At 55.5% G+C, this 22,749-nt stretch overlaps 1 protein-coding gene across 8 annotated transcripts in view; it reads right to left on the bottom strand.

Annotated features, from left to right (window-relative positions):
• The window catches only part of mnb (minibrain), a 102,369-nt gene that overhangs the window by 60,233 nt on the left and 19,387 nt on the right, over positions 1–22,749 (bottom strand). For 2 of the 8 annotated variants that reach the window (XM_077669086.1, XM_077669088.1), the window contains exon 2: positions 1,998–2,113. The exons of 2 other annotated variants lie outside the window; for them this stretch is intronic. In XM_077669086.1, coding sequence (XP_077525212.1) covers positions 1,998–2,091 — 94 coding nt within the window. In that variant the 5' untranslated portion in view covers positions 2,092–2,113. Of the gene's footprint in view, positions 1–1,997; positions 2,527–22,749 lie in introns of those variants that run through there. 4 more of the 8 variants (XM_077669084.1, XM_077669081.1, XM_077669082.1 and 1 more) reach the window with 3 other exon arrangements.

The raw sequence follows: 22,749 nt of genomic DNA on the forward strand, positions 1-22,749 counted from the left end.
TTGGTGCTACCCTAATTGTTTGCCGCAGTTCATCGGGTATTCGTTTTGATCTTTTTATCTCTGACAGTGCACCCTCCAACCACGCCCCCTTTCTTCTTTCCTAGCCCAAAGGAAAGTGTAGTTTCCTCTCAGTGTTCCTTGAGTACGGATCTGCACTGTAAGCTACTACAGCGAGCTTGTGCTGGACGACAGCTGTTCGGGATAGTTATCGAGTCTATACGCGTCACGGCCTGGGTATAATAATGACGACATGTCCTGCAATCCGCGGGCAGTGAGACACGATCAGGCAGCGTAGAGCGCAGCTACTACGACGACTACAGCAGTGAGGGGGCCGTTTTCATTCGCTTTGATCGATGACATCACAGGAGCCTGAGCTCGGTAAACAACGCATGAGTCACCCAGTGAAATCCCTGGCGTTCGGATCTAAACTCGCGCTTTAGAGACAGCGTCGGAACAGAAACATGGAAACAAATGAAGCCATCGCGACCGCACTGAACCTGCACGTGTGGCCAAACCTTCAGCACAGCTGCCAAGCGGCCCCGATACGATGACATCACTCCGTGGGACTGGAAGTCACCGCTGCTCGGCACGAATGCGTGCGAGATGTCGGCAGCGGAAGTAAGCGAGGTCGATCGACGACAAAGTGGACTATTCGGTTGTAAAATCCATTGATTGTTAAAGCACCTCGTTTCCTTCTGCCCAAGCTTTACACTCCACAGAAATCGGAGCACCAGGCCGGGAGACAGCCCGCAGAAACCCGCCCGGTAAACGGTGGCACTCCGCATCGGACCCTGTACCTCCCCATACGAGTCGGGCGGGTGATCCAACCGGGCCACTGCTACAGCTATTCAGGAGAAAGATGCAGTCGAAGCAACAGTTAATCGCTCGGCTGTGAAATTCAGTGACTGTCCCCTATGATTGTGCTCCTGCGTCCCGTCCCTCTTTGCATAGCCACCAACCCACATATGCAGCCCAACACCCAGCTTTAACTGGAGTGCGTTCGACGGGACTCCGGCACACACAACCAGGATTACTAATGCGCGCGGTTTCGCCCAGCAAGGAAACGCATGGCCCGATCTTGCCGGGGTGTGCGCATCAATCTCGGACTGGAGCCAGAGCCCACCCCGGGGCGGTTACCGAGCGCGCTTTCGCTCGCCGGCCAAGGCCGTCTGGGCGCCGATAAGGCCCGGCGGCGCTCGGCCCGCCTCGAGGTCGGCTCGCTCGTAAAAAGGGAGGAGAGGGGGGAGCCGCCCGGTAGCAGCAGCACCCTTCGCCCCCGCGACATTGTTGCGAGCGCGGCGCCCTTATCTGGCGCCCCCCGTTGCACAAGCGCGCTCGGCGCCAGGGCCCGGCTCGCGCAAATCGGAGCAGCACGGGGCGAAGACAGGCGGACACACGCGCAACAACCGCCTGGCGGCACCGCGACGCGAGGGAAAGTAAAAAGAACAAAATAAAAAGTAGACGGCGGGCAGGACGCCGCGCTCGTCACGCCCGCACGGCTGTGAGCACGGCGCGTGTCCCTCGCGTCTCACGCCAGGTACGGGAATACACGGTACGCGCTGGCATGCCAGAGGGCGGGCAGGCGAGGAAGAAGCCCTTCAGTGCGCGTGTTTGACCCCCGCCGCGGAGAAAGGGGCTGCGGGAGACGCATGTAAAAGGTGCCTCCGGGGTCGTTGAACATGCCACCGAGGCATGAATGAGTGCCGACACAGGCAGCGGTGACCATGATCGCGCAACAGAGCAGCAGCAGCGGCGGCAGCAGAGCAGGCAGGCATGGCCGGCGGCGGACGAGGCGAACGCACGCGCAGGTGGCGCCGCTGCTCGGCGGCGCACGCAAGCCGGCGGCGGCGACGCCCGTGCCATGCAAACAGAGGCCGCGCGGCGGACACAGACTGGGGGAAGGGGAGGGAGGGAGAGCCGCCGCGCGGAAGAAGGAGGGAGGAAAAGACGAAGCTTCGGCGGCGGCGTACAATCTGGCGGAGGCCTAGGGTACTCACGCTTGACGCGGATGCTGTCCAAGTGGAAGAGCTGGCTGGCCTTGTTCCAGTCGGACTGCTTGGCGAGCAGGACGGGGTCGTCCGGCGTGTCCATCCCCGCTGCCGCTGCGCCGTCACTGCGGGCCACCACCATGGAGACAACGGGGCACCATTCAGCCCGGGCCAAAACACTCCAAGCCACACACACTCGCGCGCGCGCACCACCGCGGCAGCACACACACGCGCAGCACCAGCACCGCCGAGGAGATGCTCTCTCGTCGCCGGCAGGGCAGCACGCAGCGTAATCCAAAACGGTCCGAAGGGCGCACGCTCGCTTCACGGAACCATCCCCATCGTGGACGCCTCAATCCACCGCCGCCAGCGCTGTCCTTTCGGAGGAAACCAACATAAAGTTTCGCCGCTCGCAAAAAGCGCCCCTCGCTCTTCCTTCGCCCCCTCCGCCGAGGCCTCCCCCTCCCCCGTCGGCGCTGGCTCTCTTCTGCGCTCGGCGAAGGAAAGCGCGCCGCCGCCGAGGGAAACGCAGGCCACAGGCGCGCACAGCAACAGCGGCGACCCCTGGCGTCGTCTGCGATAGCGACGCCCCATTGGCCGCCACGGCGCCGGGCCGACCAATTGCGGCGCGGCAGACGGCGACCCAGCCGACTGCGGCTGGCGCGGAGGCCAGCGTCGGCGGCCGTCGGCTCGCTTCAGCTAGCGGAAACGTCACCATAAGCCACCACGACAGAAACTTGCTAATTCGTGCTCTCTTCCGTACGCAGCTGAGCCCTGCTCGTGCAGATCTAGAGCGTGCTGCTAGCGTCCGACGGCTGGCGCCCTCGAAGGATTCCCCACTGGCTATACAGCTAGACACGCTCGTCGAGGCGAGCAAAACAAAAACAAAGGGGCTCTTCGCCGCAAAACACGGGCCGCGCTGTCGGCGTCCATCCAGCTCTCGCTCGCCCTGCGACCTAGAAACAGCGGCGGTCGCGCCGCGAGTTTTTGAATGAACGCAAGCGGATGCTGAGAAGTGTCGGGCCGCGCCTACGCTCGTGCAAGTACGTACGCACGCACTTCCTCCAAGGACGGCGCGGCTTCCCTTCCCCCCCCCCCCCCCCCCCCCCCCCAAGACGGCAGGAAGCCCGCGGAGAGCAGCATCCGCCTGACAAGCCACAGATAAAGAAAAGCAGCCCCCACTTGGGTACGTCGTCGCTCCCCCGACTCCAGCTGTGAATGGAGTCGGCGACAGGCCGACATCCCCTCCCCTTTTTTTTACGTCGGGCCCGGTTGAACGAACGCGTCTCCCCGACAGCTGCCGACAGCGCTGCCTCACTGAGCTGCGTGCCACGCGCACTTTCTCCCAGCTCGGCCTAAGGCCACGCGGCACTAGGAAATTCGTGCTCACAAATGAACGACAAGCCTTCTTGTCAATGATCCGTCACTGAGCTTGTGACAGAACGATCCCTACACTGACCCATCCTGAACCCGGTCCCCGCAACAAGCTGTATTTTTCTTTGCCAAGAGGAAAGGTGTATTTATATCTTTTTCTCCCTGAAACAAGGAGGGTCAAATTACCTACGAAGCTTACACGATAAACTGACCCAGATACCGAGTTCACAAAGCAAGAAGGTCACTATTAAATGCCTGACACACACGAGTCAACCAAGCACCGGCTGTTTGCCCTCTATAGCCACGACAAGGTCAAGTCAGCCACAGACGGCTAGGGAGCTCGAAGTGACGCCACAGCGGCGTGAAGAAGACCCGCTTCAAAACATGCAGCCGACACCATACACGTAAACTTCACGCAGTCATGGAAGCCTACCGAGTGCGAAACTTACTGCAACCTGCAAGCGCGCGCTGTTCAAGAGGTGACCAGCAGTTCTAACCGAAGGCGAGGTAATTATTTTCTTCCACTGAGACATCAGAAACAAACGCTTTTAGAAAGAGATAAACCACAACAGGCAGGAGCCCCACCTCAGTCTAATGAAAATACCACTTCGCTCATATGTCAATACACCAATGCAGTCGGATGAAATAGCCGGTACGTATTGAACCGGACGAGCGGAAGCCAGAAATAGATCTTGGAGATGATAAGAGGACAGGGAATATGACCCCTGGATATTTCCAGGGCAGCAATGGGTCACACTTGCCATTTGGCAATATTTTCGCCGCGTAAATCAATACGCAGAGATCTGCTGGCGGAGATAAAACGACTTCTTTTGTGAACAACAGCAGGACGCATTCATGGGCGTTCGCGACCAAATCGGATGGCGCAGGATACCCACGCTCCGAAGAGTTTAATCAAGTTCAGGCACAAATAACATGCGAAAGCCGGCAGGAACAACAATTCGACCGGCTTCTCCCCATACCCAAATGCTTCTTTCACCCTCGTTAGTTCCTAGGCGCCAGGGGGTAAACAGATATAGAGGCGGAAAGCAAAAGAAAAGAAAAACGCGACTGCCAACGTCAGCCCTTCCCATACGACCGCATTGTGTGGTGCGGTAGCAACGCGGAGTCGGAAAGATGTGGAAAGCGTTGCTGAACGAGATGCGAAGTTCGCTGATCAGCAACCTGAAGGGACGCTTTCTTTTTCGTTCTTGCATCGCGAGAAGGGGGGGGGGGGGGGGGGGGGGGGCAGTATAGAAGGGAGCGACTTTATTCGCATTACAGCGTGGTGGCGTCAGAAGACAACAGAGCTGGCTCAAAGCGAACGGGCACATGCTGAAAGGGGAAGTGTCGACGGAGCAACCGGACGCTCAGTGTAAAGGCCCTCCCATCGCGTACCCATCTTGGACCAGAGAGTGCAACTTCGCGTCGCAGCGCCAGGCATATTCATATCAACCCGTTGCACAACACGCCGACTTCCTGAGCACACGCTTCGACCAAGTGCAAAGCATTCCATTCCCTAATGTCCGCTAAGGTCAGCGGCCTTGCTCACGCCACCAAGGAGGCCGGTCCAGCAGGGATAAGCGCGCCCCAGACAGAAGCCGTCGATCGGACACCTCCTCACGCCCGGTCCCAATTCGCCACGCCACGCGAGGCGTTGAAAAGAGGACGCCTTTCATACAGAGCGGGTACCGGCCGGCCGACCGACCGACAGGCTATCGTCGATCGCCCTACCGCGCTGCACAGCAGGCGAGAAGCGGCGCGCGTTCTTACCCGTTCGGCACGTAGCCGGCTCGGCCTGTCCGTCCATCATCCGTGCGTGAATGAACAAGCAGCAGCCGACAGCCAGCGCGCGCCTAAAAAAAGAAAGCACGACGAACAGCAGGCAGAGGCGCTTCAACAAAGGCGCCGACAAGGGAGCCGGCGTCATTCAGGCGCCCACGCAGGACCCCCCGCCCAACGTGGCCTCGCTCGCAGCAGTGACTCCGTGGCCAGGCCACGTAGTACTACCGAAGACGACCGGCCAGGACGAAAGAAGGAAAACACGTGTGAAGAGGAACCCGTCTCAAATACTACGAATTGAAGTGCTTTTTTTTTTTAAGGATTCTCACTCGCTTCATTCAGCGGCTGCTTCACGCAACTGAGCCAAATTGGGCTTCTAGTTCTCACGCGCAAGAAAAAAAAAAGGAAAAACCAGGCGCCGCAAGCTCTTTCCCGGATGCGCTATCATTGCGTCCTTGCCTTCTGTTGCCACAAAGAAAATAAGAAAAGAAAAAGAGCACAAGATCACCCTATGCCCTATATTCTCTTCACCAGTGAGTGCATCCGCATGAATGAACCTCGCACACCATCCGAGCCCCTCGCTACGAGAATCCGATTCCCGTCGTCGAGCAGCCCACTAGACACAGTGCCGCATGTCCTCAGAAAGGTCTGTACGCCTATGCCGAGCCATCGGCATCGCGCGAATGCTTCCCCAAATGCAAGCCGCTTTGTCCTCTGACTTTCGAGTTTCACGCCACCTGCCACACCCACCTCGGCGCCCAGAGCCTAAGGAGTCACAGCACACGAAAGCAAGGTCACTAAGCTTAACTTCTCTCTGCGCCATTCCATCTGTTCTAGCTATTTCGGGCCGCAAGATTCAGTACCACAACCGCTCACGTGGCCCACATGCGCGGCCAGCCCGACAATTCGGCGCAACTGGAAAACCCGCCGCCGTTCGAACGAGCGAGGGGCGCGCCGGGAAGGTGAGCGTGGTGCCATGCGGTGGCGCCATCACACGACGGTGGCGTCACGCCAACGTCACGCGCACGTCACGGCGGCGCCATTGGCCGCGCTCCTGTTGCTACGGGACGCGGCGGCCGGCGCGCGCCCTATCGCGTCCGCCCGAGCGGCGGCGCGGTCCAATCAGAACCGGTCGCCAAGGTTCAGAGACCCCCCCACGTCGAGGAGCGTCGGCGGCCCAACAACAGCGGCGACTCCCGTGGCGGCGTCTGCCGTCTCGATGAGTCCACGCTGCCTACGGCGGCGCTATCCGCCTGTTCCTACCCGCGCGCGCGCGCTATGGCCGGCTACCACACTCCCCTTTCCTAGGGGGCAGAGGCCTCTCCGAACGCCATTGCGTAACTGTCCCTTGTCGGCGTTGTTATTACCCCCTCCTCCTCCCGCTCTCTGGCGAACACGAGGAGCGAAGTTTTTCAGCCCGAGAGCTAGTTGCCACCCGGACACAACAGGCCGTAGGCGCCCACACCCCCTCCCCTGTTCGGCGCTGTCCCCGCGTCTCGGGAACGATACCATTCATTCGCAGGAGGAAGAGAAATTTCTCCACTGTGGGAAACAAGCCACTGCTCTCCGCAGTTGCCGTTGCGAAACTGGCCCGCCGGCCAGACAGGCGACGCCGGGAAGCCTTGACACGGGTCAGTAAACACTGGCCTCTGGTCGTGACCTTGTTGTTGCCAACTCGCGGTCGGTCACCCCTTCGTCACCTTATGTGGCGAACCAGGCGTCAACAAATAGGATGCTGGAAGGCCACGCGCTGGGTTTGCGTGTCGTGTCACCGACGGTTTTTCAGTCAAATCATTTCCAAGCATTTGTCGGCGCTCTAACATCTATGCAGCGAACAAGCACAATGCTTTTTTCTTGTTCCTGAAAAGTGCAAGAAAAGGCTTCAGAAAGCAAGCAGGAGTCAGGAACGCCAAGACAGCGGGCAAATAATCACTGAATAGGAACTCAGCTGCTCTGAGATAAACTCGGAATCAGTTTAAGGTGACGAAACGTGAAGAAATATCCAGGTTCCTGCTTTGCTGCTCAACTCGGAATCAGTTTAAGGTGACGAAACGTGAAGAAATATCCAGGTTCCTGCTTTGCTGCTCAGTTTAACATAGATTTCGTAAAACCTATGCAGATAAAACATGCCTTCACAGCCGTACCGATCATGTCACAAGAGTGACCCTAAATGGTCTGTCCAGGCTTTAATGCGTCCAGCAGCGCAGATAACTCAGTAACGCGGTTTTTCAAAAAATTATACTGGCAAGTAATCAGAATAACTGACCAATGAGTGCTGACCCGATCGCTAGGCTACTCGAATGCACAGAATATATCGCGACTCTAAGTGCGCACTTTAGGGGAAGATGACAAAAGACGGCAAATCATCAACGCAAAAATGTTTACAACCCCACGAGTTAATTGCTATATTCTGAAGCGGCTTCTTGGTCAGGCACAGTACATATAGTTAGTTTCTCTCAGCATCCAGACCATGAAGAACCGGTCGCTTCATATTCGAAAAGTTATTAAAGCACATGTTTTTCATTCCAGGCGAGAAAAACTGCACACTTGTAGCTTGCTGGTTACTATGGGCACGTTATGTCAGTCAGTGCAGCTATAGCACGGAAATACCATTCATGTCAACAGGTTACAGTTACATGGACCAAGCCGGTGACGATGCACTCACTGCCTTGCAGTTGATGACATAGAAAATAGACTGCATACAGCAACTGAACGTCTTCACGAAAGCTTCCTTGCACGCACTCTTCCTCTGTCACGCCGAAACTTCTTAACTGCATACGGACATATGGTAAACACACGATTTTACAGAAGGTAAGATTTCGTTCTGGTAAAATTCTACAGCACCTAACATTCACTCATTTGCTGCTGAAAGCGCCATCTGAAGAGACTACATCGAGTAACAATGTCTGGTCATTTGTATGGCCCGCATCAGGGGGTGTTGCCTCAAGTGCTTTCGCGCGCCCTACTCGGTTTGAGTACGCTAAAGCCGTTTTTTTTTCTTATCGAAGAACGAGCCAATCATGCCCAATCTAACGCGCGATCAGCTTTGATATTTGTGCTTATAATTCGCTTACGCCAAGTGTATAGCGCCAACTTCACTGCCAAGCAATAATTTTCATCTAGCTTACACTGGCAGCCGGCTGCGATGCAACAGAAAGCACAGGGCTCCCTTTAAAAACCGTCACTTCCGAAGGCTGTTATAAAAACAGTAATAAAGAAAACAAGAAAGAGTTGACGGAACTCCACCGCGCTGACGACTCCCTCCAACAGTCTGATAACTGTCCAGGGACTCCGTACTATAATCGGGCTGACGACTCTCCGGGGCCTCCGTATTATATAGTCGGGTACAACTTGAGTCTGCAGCGAAGCTCCGCCCACATTCAGGACCGCTGAACAGGATTCCTCCGTGACAAAAAGTAGACCGTTGAAAAAGCCTTTCGTGTTGCCTAAACAAGAACACGAGACAAAATTATAAGCTCAAAAATTTTGATGACTCGGTCTTCTTTAATGCAGTGAAACTTTAAACTTCTGATTTCGTTCACTGTGATAACTGGTCAGCGGAGTAAAACAGGACGCCGCGGACCGTGACCAGTGTTACCCACTGCTGCTTTCTCAAGTACTATACCTTAGTATGGACCCCTCATTCGGCCTACATCTCGCCAGCCTTTCGCCACCTCCGTCCCCCGTTTCCCCACACGCGCGCGAAAAACAAAAAGCGAGAAACCCACCCACGACGGGTCGACCCACCTCCTATTTTTCTGCATGGAGGCGGCCCTGGCACGGACGGACGAGCAACCGAACACATGCGAGCAAGCGCACGCAATGCAGGCGCGGCGACTGAGTGCTCTTACGCTAGACGCAGCAGCGTACGCACCCCCAACTACAGTAGGCATAGTAGTCCATTCTAGTGTCGGGTCACACACACACACAAGTGATAAACGGGACTACACCTGCACGCCGAGGACGCGCATACTCACGGTGTAGTGTACGCAGCTGCCGCTGCTGTGTTCGCGTGTCACGCACGCACACGATGAATAAACCCAAACTATAAGTCCCAGGATGCCCGCGCAGATGTGCGGCGCAGTGTATATGTGACAGGACGCTCTCGAAAGAACCGACAGGAAACGAGGGCGCTGTTCGAGCCGTGCAACACACGTACGACACCGCCCGCACAACTCTCACAAGTGCAAGCCACGCGCGCGCACAGTGCAGCAGCACTGTTGCACGATCGCCGGGGCACACCCCGTCAGCTGTGCATGCAGTGAGCATCTGCTAACACCGGTCGCAACCGCAGCAGCGTGTGTAGCGCGCGACGCCGCCTGCGTGTACGCGGGACTACGTTTTCTGAATGAAGAGGCGCACGGCGAGGGGAGGGCGGTGCAGGTGTGCTGTGCCTCGCTGTTTGTGTTCGAGCGTGCGCGCGGGCAAGCGGCCCTCCTCGGCACCCAAACAACGGCAGAGAAGCTCACGCGGATCATTTCACGACGGCCGCGGGCTGTCTACGCGAGGAGCAGCCGCATTTGCATGCGGTCGCGGGCCGGTGTTTACCCTGCACACAACGCCGCGGAGCCCGCCTCGCTTCCTATATACACCTTTTCGTTTCAGCAACGACGGCTGATAGTGGGATCAAACCGCGAGACCTCGGTCTCGGCGACGTCCGCTTCGTGTACACGGCGGAATTACCATCGACCTTTTACTTTGCGCTGCGCAAGAGGCGTTTCACACTGCCGACCCCACTACACGCGTCAGATATGCACCAGCGATCGGCGAATTTCGCCTCACATGCCCGCAGCCCGTGCCGGCGTCAGTTTTTTTTTTTTTTCCTCTATCCTTCTTTCACTCATCATCCATCGCAAAGGGAATACTACCGACACTTATAAATTAATATTGCAGTGACGACTGCTCTTGCTTAAAAAACAAACAAATTGGCGCTGATCACCATCGACGGAACGGTCATCAAGCCAGCACAGCAGATAAGGATTCTCGGCCTACTACTTCAGAGCGACGGGAGGGCACACGCCGCCGTCACAAAGATCAAGACTACAACCGAACAGATACTTATTGTGCTTCGGAGGGTATCTAACACAAACCGAGGCCTTAAAGAGGACGATGCCATGCGCCTGGTACGCGCGTTCGTCGTGTCGCGGTGCTTCGTAAACACGATGCTTCGTAAGGCAACGAAGCAAGCACTGGGCATGCCCATATACTCGTCCACGCCAAGACTGCTAAACATGGGCGCCCACAACACGGTGGAGGAGCTCACCGAAGCCCACCTCTCTAATCAGAGAATCCGGCTCAGTCACACGGAACACGGACGGGCCGTCCTACGCAAGATAAGATGGCAGATCGAGCCAGCACCCATCAAGGCGGCCCTTGCGGAGGACTGGAAGACGACCATTCAGAGCAAACCCCTTCCCCGGAACATGACGCCGGGCAAGGACGACGAGAGGAGCACCGCGCGGCCCAAATCCATAGCCCGGAAGCTGGAAGAGAACCCCAGGGTCCTCCACGCGGACGCCTCGCTCCGAAAACACAGTGACCGTGCAGCGGTGGTGGTTACGTCAAAAGACAGGCTGATCGTCAGCGCGTCCCTGAAGACAACAGACCCCGCAGTTGCTGAAGAAGCGGCCGTGGTCCTCGCACTTGCACAGCCGAGCGTGGACACCGTGGTCACCTGCTCAAAGACAGCCTACGGAAGCTTCCGCAGGGGGGGAATCTCCTCCGCGGCCCGAGCCATTCTATCCAAGTTCAAGCCTCCGGGAAGAGCCATAGAGCTCGTGTGGGTCCCGGCTCACTCGCAGGTAGCAGGCAACATCATCGCCGACTACCATGCCCGAGAAATGTCAATCCGGGCCGAGCACGAGCCGGAAGAGCTACCGCACCCGGTCACCAGCTTTCGGGACATTACCCGGGTGTTCCGCGAGGAAAGGTTCAGACTGCCAGAACCGCACCCCAATCTCACCAGGCAACAACAGACGATCCTGCGTCGAGCGCAGGCGGGATCGCTTGCGCATCCCGTACTGATGAACCGCATGTACCCTGCAGAACACGATACGCTCTGTCTCTTTTGCAAACCAGAAAAGGGCACCATGTCGCACGTCTTGGCAGAGTGCACAAAACTCAATACCCCCCCCCCCCTCCTCCCCTTCCCGCCAACACCCCCAGTCCACAACCCCTTGAGCGATGGGAGACCCTGTTATCCAGCCCGCCATACCGATTCAGCTCGCACTGACGGACAGGGGCCAGGAGCCGCTGGAAACTTATGGGTCCCGTAACTAGGGAACCACCCCGTCTGGTGCCTGCGTCCACCACCGATTTATTTCGGGCTTAATTAATGTTGATTCATCATCATCATCGTCTTCTTTGGGGTGAAATGCTTGGAGAAATGGGTCTTTGACCCCACCTTGAGTAAATCGTAAACACCTCGTACCATGGCGCCCTTTGGCAACAAATGCCCTTGAGCCATAAAAATCCATCAGCATTATCGAAATGCTTTACGACTGGCTACGAAGCCAACTACGAAGAAAGCCGCGTACGATGACAGAATGCAAAGCCATCGAGGCCTCGAGTTGGATGCAGCGCGAAGCTGCGAGGCGACGGAGAATAAATCGGCTGGTAGCTGCAGTTGTGTCGCATGGACACCGAGTGACATTACTACGCGCATTGCTGCTCGAAAAAGAAGAAATAAATCACGCTATCATAGCCTGGATACGCCGGATCGACTGAATACGAAACCGCTTGATCCGCCGACCACACGGTATTCGACGCCCGCACAGTTACACGATATAAGCTTGCGTGCAGTACAGGGATACACGGACATATCAGCATCTCTGATGGCCGTACGGTGGTTTCATTTTTCTTGTTCTTAGTGGTTCACTCGACGCCACGCCCACTAATAGTTGAGGCAATGACGTAGCGAATGAATGAATGAATGAATGAATGAATGAATGAATGAATGAATGAATGAATGAATGAATGAATGGATGAATGAATGAATGAACTTTATCCGGAGAGTGCGGCGGGCGTCGTTCTCCCGCGGGCTATACGCCTCTGCGATCTGTTCGGCGTACCGACGAAGTTCGGCTACTTCCGCAAAAGACCGCGAGCTACAGGAGAACATCCCCGAAGAGAGGCTGCGATAAGCTCTCCTCTCAAGCGCCACCACGTGATGTGTAACTGTTCAGTTTTTCCAGGAAACCGGAGAGGGATGACAGCGGTCTCGCCAAGTGCTCGTCAAACAACGGCTCCGGCCACACAGACCAACATTTCGCGCGTTTAATCCCGCAGTAACCGCATCAAGGCACGAAGCACCCTCAAGATGGGACGACCGCTTTCTCAGTGGAGCTGAGGTGCAAACTCTGACGCCGAATAGAATTTCGGTATGATCCTCTCGACATGTCCTGCACGTCGTACATACATGGACATCCAGAGGCGCGGCTAACATACCCGTGCCACACGGACAAACTTAATGTCAGTGCGTGTTTAGCGCCCTACGTTTTTAATGGCATCCGCGTGGTGCCACACGGAAAAAATTTAATGGCATTAGCATTACTGCCACTTGAAACTTACTGAGCTCGCCACAACACATTCGGCGTACTCTCGTCCCCATTCCACGCGCAGAAAATTTGTTAGTATAACAACGACCTATCGAGTAGCAAATAGTTCATTGGTAACTTTCAGTTAGTCGAGGCACCTCTACTGCATTTTCTATGCGAATGGCGCAATTTTGACCGGCACTCCTTGTGCGCCGACACTGGCTGTCATGCTAGTCAAAGGCTATTTTTTCGAATTTTCACGCAAAGAACGTGGGACATTTTGTGCAATATATAACTTTCATATTACATTTGGACAACAATGCTGAGATTCTGCGCTCATTAGCACTGTTTATAATGGAGTAAAATTTTTGACTGGCTTGCAGGCGTTATCGTCAGAGTGACGAACGTATAATGACATTACACGTCTTTAGCATACCGGACAGTTATGCTTGTTTACCGGACACCTCCTGCGCACGCGCAGTGGCCCCGCCTGGCCCCACCCATGTCACTATGCGTGCTTGGGAGGCGTCCGGTAAACAGGTATACGTCTCCTGTAGTACGTCTCCGGTATGCTAAAAACGTCTATTAAATCTAGACGCGTAGCACCAACTCCGAAAATAATGGTATCAACAAACTTAAGGCCTTAAGGATTTTGGGTCGTTTCGGGTGCGCGTGTGGCACGGGTATAATAACTTGGCCTCGCAGACGGCACTGCTGTTCTCCTCTCCGCAATATTTGTGCTCAGCGCGATTGGGAAGGTGGTGCCGTTCCGGTCGCCGACTTCACAAAGACGTCGCCCCCAGATGACTACGACTGAGAATGCAGCGCTCGTTAACGAGCCGCAAAGTAAATTTCTCCGCCCACCCGCATTGCCCACGCGGTTCGAAAGCCCCGCCGGAGAATTCGGCCGCCCGGTTATCGCAGTGGAGTGGCGACTGAGTTTCTCCACTCACTGCTGACGTCACGGGGCGTACATCCTCCGCGGAGAGGAGCTCCCCTAGAGAAAGCAGCGCTTCTTCCCTTCCGCTCGTCGCGACGATGCCCGGAGAATGAATCCAGCAAGGAGCGGGGCGGGGCAGGGGGCCTTCTGCACTACTCACACGCAGCAGATGCCGACACCCCCCCTTCACTCTCTCCTACGCCCACGCGTTCCCGCTGCAACCCGCGACAACACCGCCGCCGTCCAGCGCAACGCTAGGCAGCGCAGCGCAGCCACGGTCTCCCTCTCCTGACAGCGCTCACTGCTGTGCTGCACTGCACGCACGCGCATGCATGAAGGCCCGAAGGGAAAGGGGGGACGGGAGAAATGGTGTTCCCCCTTTGGCCACCGCTGCACATCGGAAGCTGGAGAGGGGAGGGCAGTGAGGGTCCGCGACGCGGCGACTGCAATGATTGCAATCGGCGGCGGCGCGCGCGCAGGGAGTGGGAAGGCCAGGAGGCGACCCCCTCCCTCCGCGCTCACCGGGCTCCGCGGCGGCCGTTCGATGGACGGAGCGGCGCGCTCTCCTCTTCCGCCTCCGTCTGGGGGCGAGGGGGGCGAAAGGGAGCGGCGGTCCATCTCGCAACCGCCGGCTCCGCTCTCGTCACCTCGGCGGGAACCCGCGGCCCAGACGACGGGTGCACGAGAGGAGGGAGGAAGCGGTGGAAAGGGGGCCGGCAATTTCTAGCGCCACCCCGCTCTCCACGCCACTTCCCCTTCTCCGGAGTTTCCACCGCGCTCCCTGCCCACCCTCCACCTCGCGACAGCCATAACACGTGCTACTGCCATTACGCGGTTTCGCCGCCACTGTTTCGCCACAGGGACGCGCACGTAACGGCGCGCGTCGGCGTTGCAGCGATCAAATCGCGCGCTCCTCATATACCGAAAGCGCCGACGGCGCCACCGAGAGGCGGTTTCGCGAGCCCTTTGCGCGTTCTTGCACAAAACGGTGTAGCTTCGACTACGCACCGTTCGTCACCAGCTCGTGTCACGTTAGCGCCGTCACACACAACAGACGGTGGAGCGAGCGACGCGGTCATCTGGCGCTCGAGGGAACCGCATTTAGACGATAGGCGGACGGAAAACGTCTGCAACTGGCGTCTCCCGAAGCTGACGCCAGGCAGACACGAGTTGCAAGAACATCACGAGTCACTGGTTAAGTTTTCAGAGTACTGCAATCTTTCTTTCCCCACCACCGGATTTGGAAGTTTCATGGCTGGCCCTGATTGATGCTCCTAACACCGCAATCGTATCCGCTGTTCCCTGCGTATCCGCCTTCGCGACGTCATTATAAGTGACATACTTCCGCGCAGCTGGCACAGCGAACTTCGTAAATAACGTCAACGCGTACACTCCGAATAAACAGGAAGCAATAATTGTCTCAACTCGTTGAAGCAACATCTTGCGCATGTATGCGTGTCCTAGAGAAAATCTCAGAGGCTCTGTAAGCCTGCCGCTCTACGGGAAGTCCCTGCAGATGGTGGTATTTGATACGTTCTATAGTAACACTGGGCCGCGGCGGCCATATTTCTGCCAAGCCCGGCGGTGCGGGGGAAAATGAACGCGGTACTCTGAAAACTAATTAACCAAAGACTCTAATCATTACAAGGAACGTGCAAACAGTCCAACCCTCAACTACAGCCACCAAAGGTACCACCGTACGGTATAAGCATCGTTCGCTATCACATTACTCCAGAGCCGATGCGTTATCAGTGCAGCGTGGGAAAACGTACACCACTGTGGCACCCCCGCAGCACCCACTGCAAAAACTGAAAGTTGGCGGAAGACTCGAAATTCTCCACTGCCAAGTTAACCTTCCTTCGCTTCTCTCAACAACACGATTTACAGAATCCGCACTCTCAAAGTTGGCTGGCACGGCGAGTACAGAGGCGGGGAGGGGGATTGGAAGAAACTGAGCCCGCGACTTCACCGCTGCACAATAAGCACAAGATCTGACGGCACAGACCGGCGCTCGGGATGGCTGGAAAAGGAGGCTGCTCGAAAGCGCATGCATTTTGACGCGATGTAGCAAACATTCGTTGGGCCGCAGCGCCAAAGGTAATCGCGTTTTCGAAATTCTAGAAACTGATATTGATTATGTTTACCGACGGCTACATGCCTCTCAGTAATTAAAGAGCCTAACAGTAATAGTTAACTATTCAATATTAGTTAACCGGCCTACTAGTTAGCACATCTTAGCTGTATTCTGATGACACGGCAAGAGCAGCGCGAATCCATCGCCGCCGCGCGGTTGCTCGCATGATTCTGACGCCGACGGCGGTGTGCGCCGGCGACGCGGTGTGAGCGGGAGTATCGGCCAAGCAGGGGCGCTGGGAGCCTACAGTCGGATACAACTCAAGAACGGAGCGGCTTTTCCCCGACAAAGGATCCCCTTCCAGCCAGTGGCGTCGGCCGGTTTTCATTTACCTCCTAGAGTGACAATGCAGGGAGTGGCAGATGAAAGGAGGTCTTCCCTCCATGATCCGGGATATCCCCTCCCCGCATTATCACGCCAGGAGGTTCATGAAAATCGGCCGACGCCACTGGCTGGAAGGGGATCCTTTGTCGGGGACAAGTCGCTCCGTTCTTGAGTTGTATCCGGCCGTGTAAAACCATGTTGTGGGACGGAGGCACCGTCGGCAGTGATGGCACAAACATCGCGAATACCGCAAGATCTTGCTCGGGATCTACCCATCGGAACAGCGCTTTCGCGCCAAATATGGGCTCATCCGACACCTTGGCCGGTCTTAGAACCAGGCGCCGCAGTGTTTACATTCATAACGCAACACTTTTTATTTGAATTTTCGTATCTACGCCAGCAACGATCCACGACAAAGGCAATTGCGTCTACATTAAGGAGGCGAGCAATATATCCTTCAACCGCCTCTGCTGGTCGGTGCTGCCCCAACCGGTCGCAGGGCCTACATATTCCCAAACAGAAGCCGCCCGAACCAAATCAGCGGTGGCAGGAGCAGAGAGGGAGGCGCGCGCATCCTTTTCACGAACACACACGGCGGTGAGCGCTTTCTATAAAATTGGCCAACAAACCGTATCGGCGGCTGCGTAGTACGGCGACTGAGCACGATGACGCCGCTCGCGTGCCAAGCGCCACGGTCACGCCACGGACAGGCACACACACACACACACGAGTTGGGAAAGCGGCTCGCCCTGTTCCCTCCACCCACCCCTCCCACGCGCGGAGAGGAACGCGTGCCCGCCAACAGCGCACGCACAACGCGTTTTGGGGCATGGTTTGCCGAGTTTCGGTTAGTGTCGCATCGCAAAAATACACGCGTTAAGTACACCGGGGCAGCTAATTAGCGGGCACACGGTTCGTGCTATAGCCGGCGGAGTACGTTACGAAGGGGGTCAAGCATAAAAAGAAAGACGGGGGGGGGGGGGGGGGGGGGGGGGCGAACACGACGCTTGAGCGTGCGAGCCGTGCGGTCTCTCGTTTAGCGCTGAACAACACGCGACCGGAATAACGTGGGTCAGCGCTCCTCGCAGTAAGAGTTTCGGTACCGCATATTGGGCGCTAAAGGTACGAGATGGTTAATATAACATGCTGCACCTCCGCTTTCTTCCCGCTATTCATTTCAAACATGAATACGCGCTATTAAGGTGGTAGCGGAAAACATTTATTCAAGGCTATTTACAGGATAGAGTGGGGACTGGCCTTAAGGGCCAGCCCCTTACAAATTCTAGGAGAGGTTGGTTGGTTGGTAATAACTTTATTTAGGCCCACATCAGTGGATCAGGTTAGGGTGGGTGAAGGGGTGTTGAGCAGGACGGCGACGGCCCCTCGGGCCGCTCTAAATGGCCGGGCGTGCTGTTGGGCCGCGGCGAATTTCAAGGCCCAGCCCACGATGCGAAGCTGTAGCTGCGCCTGTGAGCTGCGCAGAGCAGCCTCCCGTCGCTCCTTTGATTTCATCCCTTGGAAGGGAGGTTTCGGTTTATTTGGGCAAATTTGAGATGTGTGCTTAAAATCCGCTCTGGTGCTTGGGCATAAGTGACAGTCTGGAGAATTCTCCCCTCTGTGCATGAGGGAGAGGAGGAAAGGGACAGCATGGTGGCGGTTTGTACTCGACGCCATACCACCTGCTCGGTTTTGTTGAGAGAAGGATGAGGAGTGGGGTAGATTTGGCGGGAGTTTCTATAATGCACAGCGATGTCGTCACAGGTGAGGAGGCGGTCCCTCGCACTTCGGAACGAGGGCAGGTCGTCCACTACGTGGTTGACGAGAGCTCGGGCAGGCTCGTGGGCGGCTGTGTTGCCTGGGCGTCCGCAGTGCGCAGGAACCCAGAGTAGGGTGATGTGGCGATGGGGAGGGGGAGCAGGTTGGAGAATCTTAGCGGCCGGGGCGTGAACTTCTCGCTCAGCAAAATTGCAGATGGCTGTCTTTGAATGAGAGAAAATGTATCCTGAGGAGCAGTGGGTCATTGCCGCCTCTTCCGCTTCAATCGACTGCGTCGTGTTCCGAATGGTGATGGCTCAGGTAACTAATTTATGAGCACTGTCCGTCACTGCAATAGCGAATGCGGACTGCTCAGGGTAGTCAGCGGCGTCCACATAGACGGCAGAGGTGGATGGGGGGCAACATCTGAGAAGGGCCTTAGCTCTGGCAATGCGTCGCTCGTGATTGTACGCCGGGTGTGTTTTTCGGGAGCGGCGTGATGTAAATATTTGCGTCGTGGTTTCGAGAGTGGAGTACGGAGCAGTGGTTTGACCTGGGAGGTGAACTTGCAGTCGATTTAAGAGCTGCTGCCCGGTTATCGTCCCAGAGAGTCGGCGTAAGGACCCCTGCGGCTTCCGCGGCAGCTCGGGCCCTAACGACGAGGGCTCTTTGGCTCTGTAACGTAGAGCAGCCGATCAGGGCAGCCTCCCAGCTCTCTCGGGTAGGTGAGGGGAAATGGGGGTAAGCAGGGTTAGAGAGGGGCAAGCCCACACCATGTGGTACACGCTATTACCCTCGCAAGGTACTTAGTTTCTCCATTCGGTGATTCTTCTGTTATCCCTGAGGGTACTCATAAGTAAACGGAGGAATAAAGCTTCTCTCCATCTCCCTCGATTCGCCACTGTCCCCTCCCTAGCACTCAACGAGTGCCGCTCGGGGCGGTTCAAGAACCGCAGATATGGCCGAAATTAATGCGACGCCTTGCAATGCGACGTATCTTCGTTCACTCCCTCCTTTCCCCTCGCGGCGCGGTTGAGATGCCACGTCGTGAGCGCGACAGTTGCTGCGCTTCTCCCTCGTTCACAGCCGATTTTCGAATGCGCCGATTGGACTCGCCCCTCTTCACGGAGAACCAAGATTTTTAACACCGTAACCTCAACTTTGGTTAGCACAGAAGACCACGAAGGAGCTATATTCGATAGTCAACACTCACAAACTTGAGCGACAGCCTATGGACGAACCGCGCATGCCGGCCACGAGCAAGTCAAGACCACTGTTGAGTACCACCACGAACTCGGCTTCCCTTCTCTCCCACTCTAATGCAGCGCTCTAAATGCTGAGCTCGATAACGGCAGACGCGAAATGAGAGAGCGTTTGTGTACAGACTGTTCCACACTTAGGGGGCTCTTCGGAGCGCCAATGCGTCCGACGAGGGCACGCATCGAACCAAAGTAGCACCAGCTGGGCAGGAAAGCGAAGCAGACGGGTGTAGTGGGGAGTGAGTTGTCAGGACGGGGTGCGGAGGGGCCAAGTTGCAGAGAGGATGCGCGGGTCGTTAGTGCTGACGAGTCCATTCCCCACGCCACGGGAACAAAGGACCGTCCCCTTCCCTTTCCTGCCTAGCCTCTGCAGTATTCACATAAAAAGTTGTCCACGAGAGGTGATGGTATCCTGCCCCGCAGAGATCCAGGCACCCTATCTTCAGGGCTCCGTGCGCTGCAGTTTGGCGCGCGCAAGTGGCGCCACCTGGTTAACAGCGGTGGCGAAAGGCGGACGCAGCCAACGCAGCTCTCTGGTGCAGTTTGCAGTGAGCGAGGCGAGCGGCGAGGTGTTTCCTCCGAAGGCGAAAACAAACTTGGATAATTATGGGTGCTCTACCTACTGCTGTGTTTACCCAATGTCATAACAGCTATAAACACACTGCAGTCAAGGTACCGAATATATATAAACGCTTTTCTTGGACATCGTGCATGCTAGCTCATGCACAGAGGGTATGCTGGAAATGAGTGCACTGTGGAATTAAATTCATTAGAGTGAACTGGGAAAGGGTTTACATTGACTGGGGTGTTTCGAACGTGACATCATTGGTAGGAGCTGCTTTATGTCTTTATGTAGAGCGAAGGAATGCGTTCAGTCAGTCACAGGAAATGGTCTACGGTGAAGTTCTTGGAGCTTTAAGTCTTCGTTTGTTATGCTCATCTGTGGCTCAGCGTGTCAATTTTGTTTCTAGTTTTTTTTTCGCGCGTGTGTGTATGCAGTGGTATGATGTCGTACTTCTGAGAGTGCTTATGTCGTTTTTCACATTGTTTCACCTAAGCTTTTGCGTATTTATTTGCATCATTTTATTTCCTTCAGTGGTTTAAAATTTTGTATCTTTATTTGTTGCATTTATGAGATCTCAAACCCTGTTCTAGACGAATAAAAAGAAAAATAGAGAGTGGTTCAAATTTCTCTATATATATATATTTCTTGGATTTCACATCACTAAACCCTTAATTTCGGGAATTTGTCTTTTGATTTTAATTAGGTTTATCGTCACAATGCAACGAAGACTATAAGGGGCGCCATTGTAGGAGGTTCCAGATAATTGCAACCACTTGGAGTTCTTTAACGTGCACTGACATCGCGCAGTACGCGGGCCTCTAGAATTTTGCCTTCACCGAAATGCGACCGCCGCAACCAGGATCGAACACGAGTCATTTAGGTCAGCAGCTGAGCACCATAACCACTTAGCCACCGCGGCGGCCTTTCTATAGTTAAGTATTTACCAAAAGAGCAATACGACCAAAATAATCCAAGTAATTGGTGTCTTCATGAAATTCCTGAAATGAAAGTCCTGTGGAAGATACTTAGCCATAAACCCATCGTCTTTTTGTATGCTTAGAGCTATGCTTCTCTGAGAGGAATACACAAAGTAAAGAAGTGTTGATCCTGCAGGATGCAGAGCACTATCATCTGATATATATGTGTAGTAAGTTTGCGTTTTTGGCATTTCTAGCCGACCATTCACATAGTCGATGTCACAGTGGATGTAAATTACACAGCTGATTTCATTATTTGGGTCAGAGCCTTGTTTCTCAAACTGTAAATGTACTTAATTAATCTCAATAAGCTCAACTGCGCTGCCAGATATTGCAGTGCCGTCGGGACAGCATCACAATCATGGCTGCTCGGAATCTGTGATCAGCCCAACCTGAAAGCAATTGAAACGAAATGCAGCAGTGGTGGCGTCAAGGCTTTCAATGCGTTGAAATCTGCAGAGAAGCAGGCGTTGGCTCAGAATGGCATCGCGGTCAGTGCTCGTCTGCTATGCGGCCGGGCTGGTGCGAACGCATCGAGCATGGAGGAAGGCGCAGGGCCACCACGGCCAGTCTCGAGAGGGGCGCGCGCGCTCTCCCTTCGAGAGACCGGCCGTGACTGAGCGTCCGGTTAACGCGGCGAGTGCCACGAGGCGGCGCTGGCGATGTGGTCGCTGCTGGCGCCACCATACCAGCGCACGGAGCCCATGACTTGACACGCGGTCACGCGTATAGTTTCCTTTATGTGAACCAACCTCTACAGTGACTTAATAACAATAACTACAAAAATAATGTTTATTTCCTGCATAAAAATACAAATTCGGGCCTGCCGAGGCCCCAAAAGACTTGAGTGGCGGCGCCCGGCAGCAGACAACACATCTGGGATATACTGTCGCAAAAACAGAAACTGCAACAGAAACAAAAAAAAACGCCACCACATATCAGAGAATATTAACTAACCAGACAGGTGGCCGAAACTGATCCGTGCCTCGTACCCTACAAAGCGTGGTTCGCTCCCCCCCCCCCCCACAAGAACAAAACAAAACAGTTCACCGATCAAGGAATAGCCCGGGGCTTCCTTGCTGTGTAAGCGCAAAAAGCACATTCTCAGCAGAGAATACTGACAGCCTCCTGGCCTTCCTTCCAGAGCAAGTGACAACCACCGCTGCATCGCGGCCGCCTGCTCCCCCCTCTGACTCTTGCACTTCTGCTCCGCGACCCACTCCCGCACCCACCTGGCTCTCTAACGACCACAAATAGCGCATTCTGTCCAGTTCATGCGTCCCGCGCTTAGATTGATAACATTCGTTTTAACTAGCGGCTGAACGCGGTGCTGGCACAATTCTGTGGGGAGGTGGCCGACACCTTTCACATGGTTTGGGCATGCAGGCAAAATCCTTCTCTCCTCCCCCATCACCCCTTCCCCTACCCGAGAGGACTGGGAGGTGGCTCTACTCGGCCGCAAGGAACTCGGCTAACAGGCCCTGCTTCGGCGGACCTGCGCAGCGGTCAGGACCAACGGGGTCCCGGAATGAGGGACTCCGGCTTGTACTGTGAGGAGCGAGACCCACTAGGGGCCTCTCCCCGAGCACCTCTCTGTACATACAGATGAATAAACGCTTTTCACCACCACCACCACCACAACATAACAATTCTTTCCCATCGATTCTATTTATTTCTTCAACCGCGCCGAATGCCTGACCGCCGGTAAAGCGGCGTTCCGGCAGATGTGGGCACATGAGGTCGACCTAAACTTCAAAACGACTTCAACATCACGTCGTGAGGTGAGGTTGAGGTGAGGTCGGCGACGGCTCGAAATTTTGTGAGTGAGGTCAGCAAATCAGACCTCAACCTCACGCGTAAGTTCGAGGTTGAGTGAGGTCGTCATTCAGTGAGGCCGAAATTTTGAGGTCGAGACTTTTTGCAGTTGCCACGTCTTACTCCGACGAGTGCCGCTTCCGAAGCGGAGTTGCATGACGCTTGGTGTTCGGTTTCCCCTGTCCGGACAATCAAATGCCACAGTTCCCTCTTAGCTTCTGGTGCTGCGCCGTAATGTCCGTTCAGTCCGAGCCTACAGGAAGACGCACCCCTCTGGTCTTCCCGGAAGGAGTGTTGCTGTCAC

Source organism: Amblyomma americanum, chromosome 6 (assembly GCF_052857255.1).
Source record: "Amblyomma americanum isolate KBUSLIRL-KWMA chromosome 6, ASM5285725v1, whole genome shotgun sequence".
Lineage (NCBI taxonomy): Eukaryota > Metazoa > Arthropoda > Arachnida > Ixodida > Ixodidae > Amblyomma > Amblyomma americanum.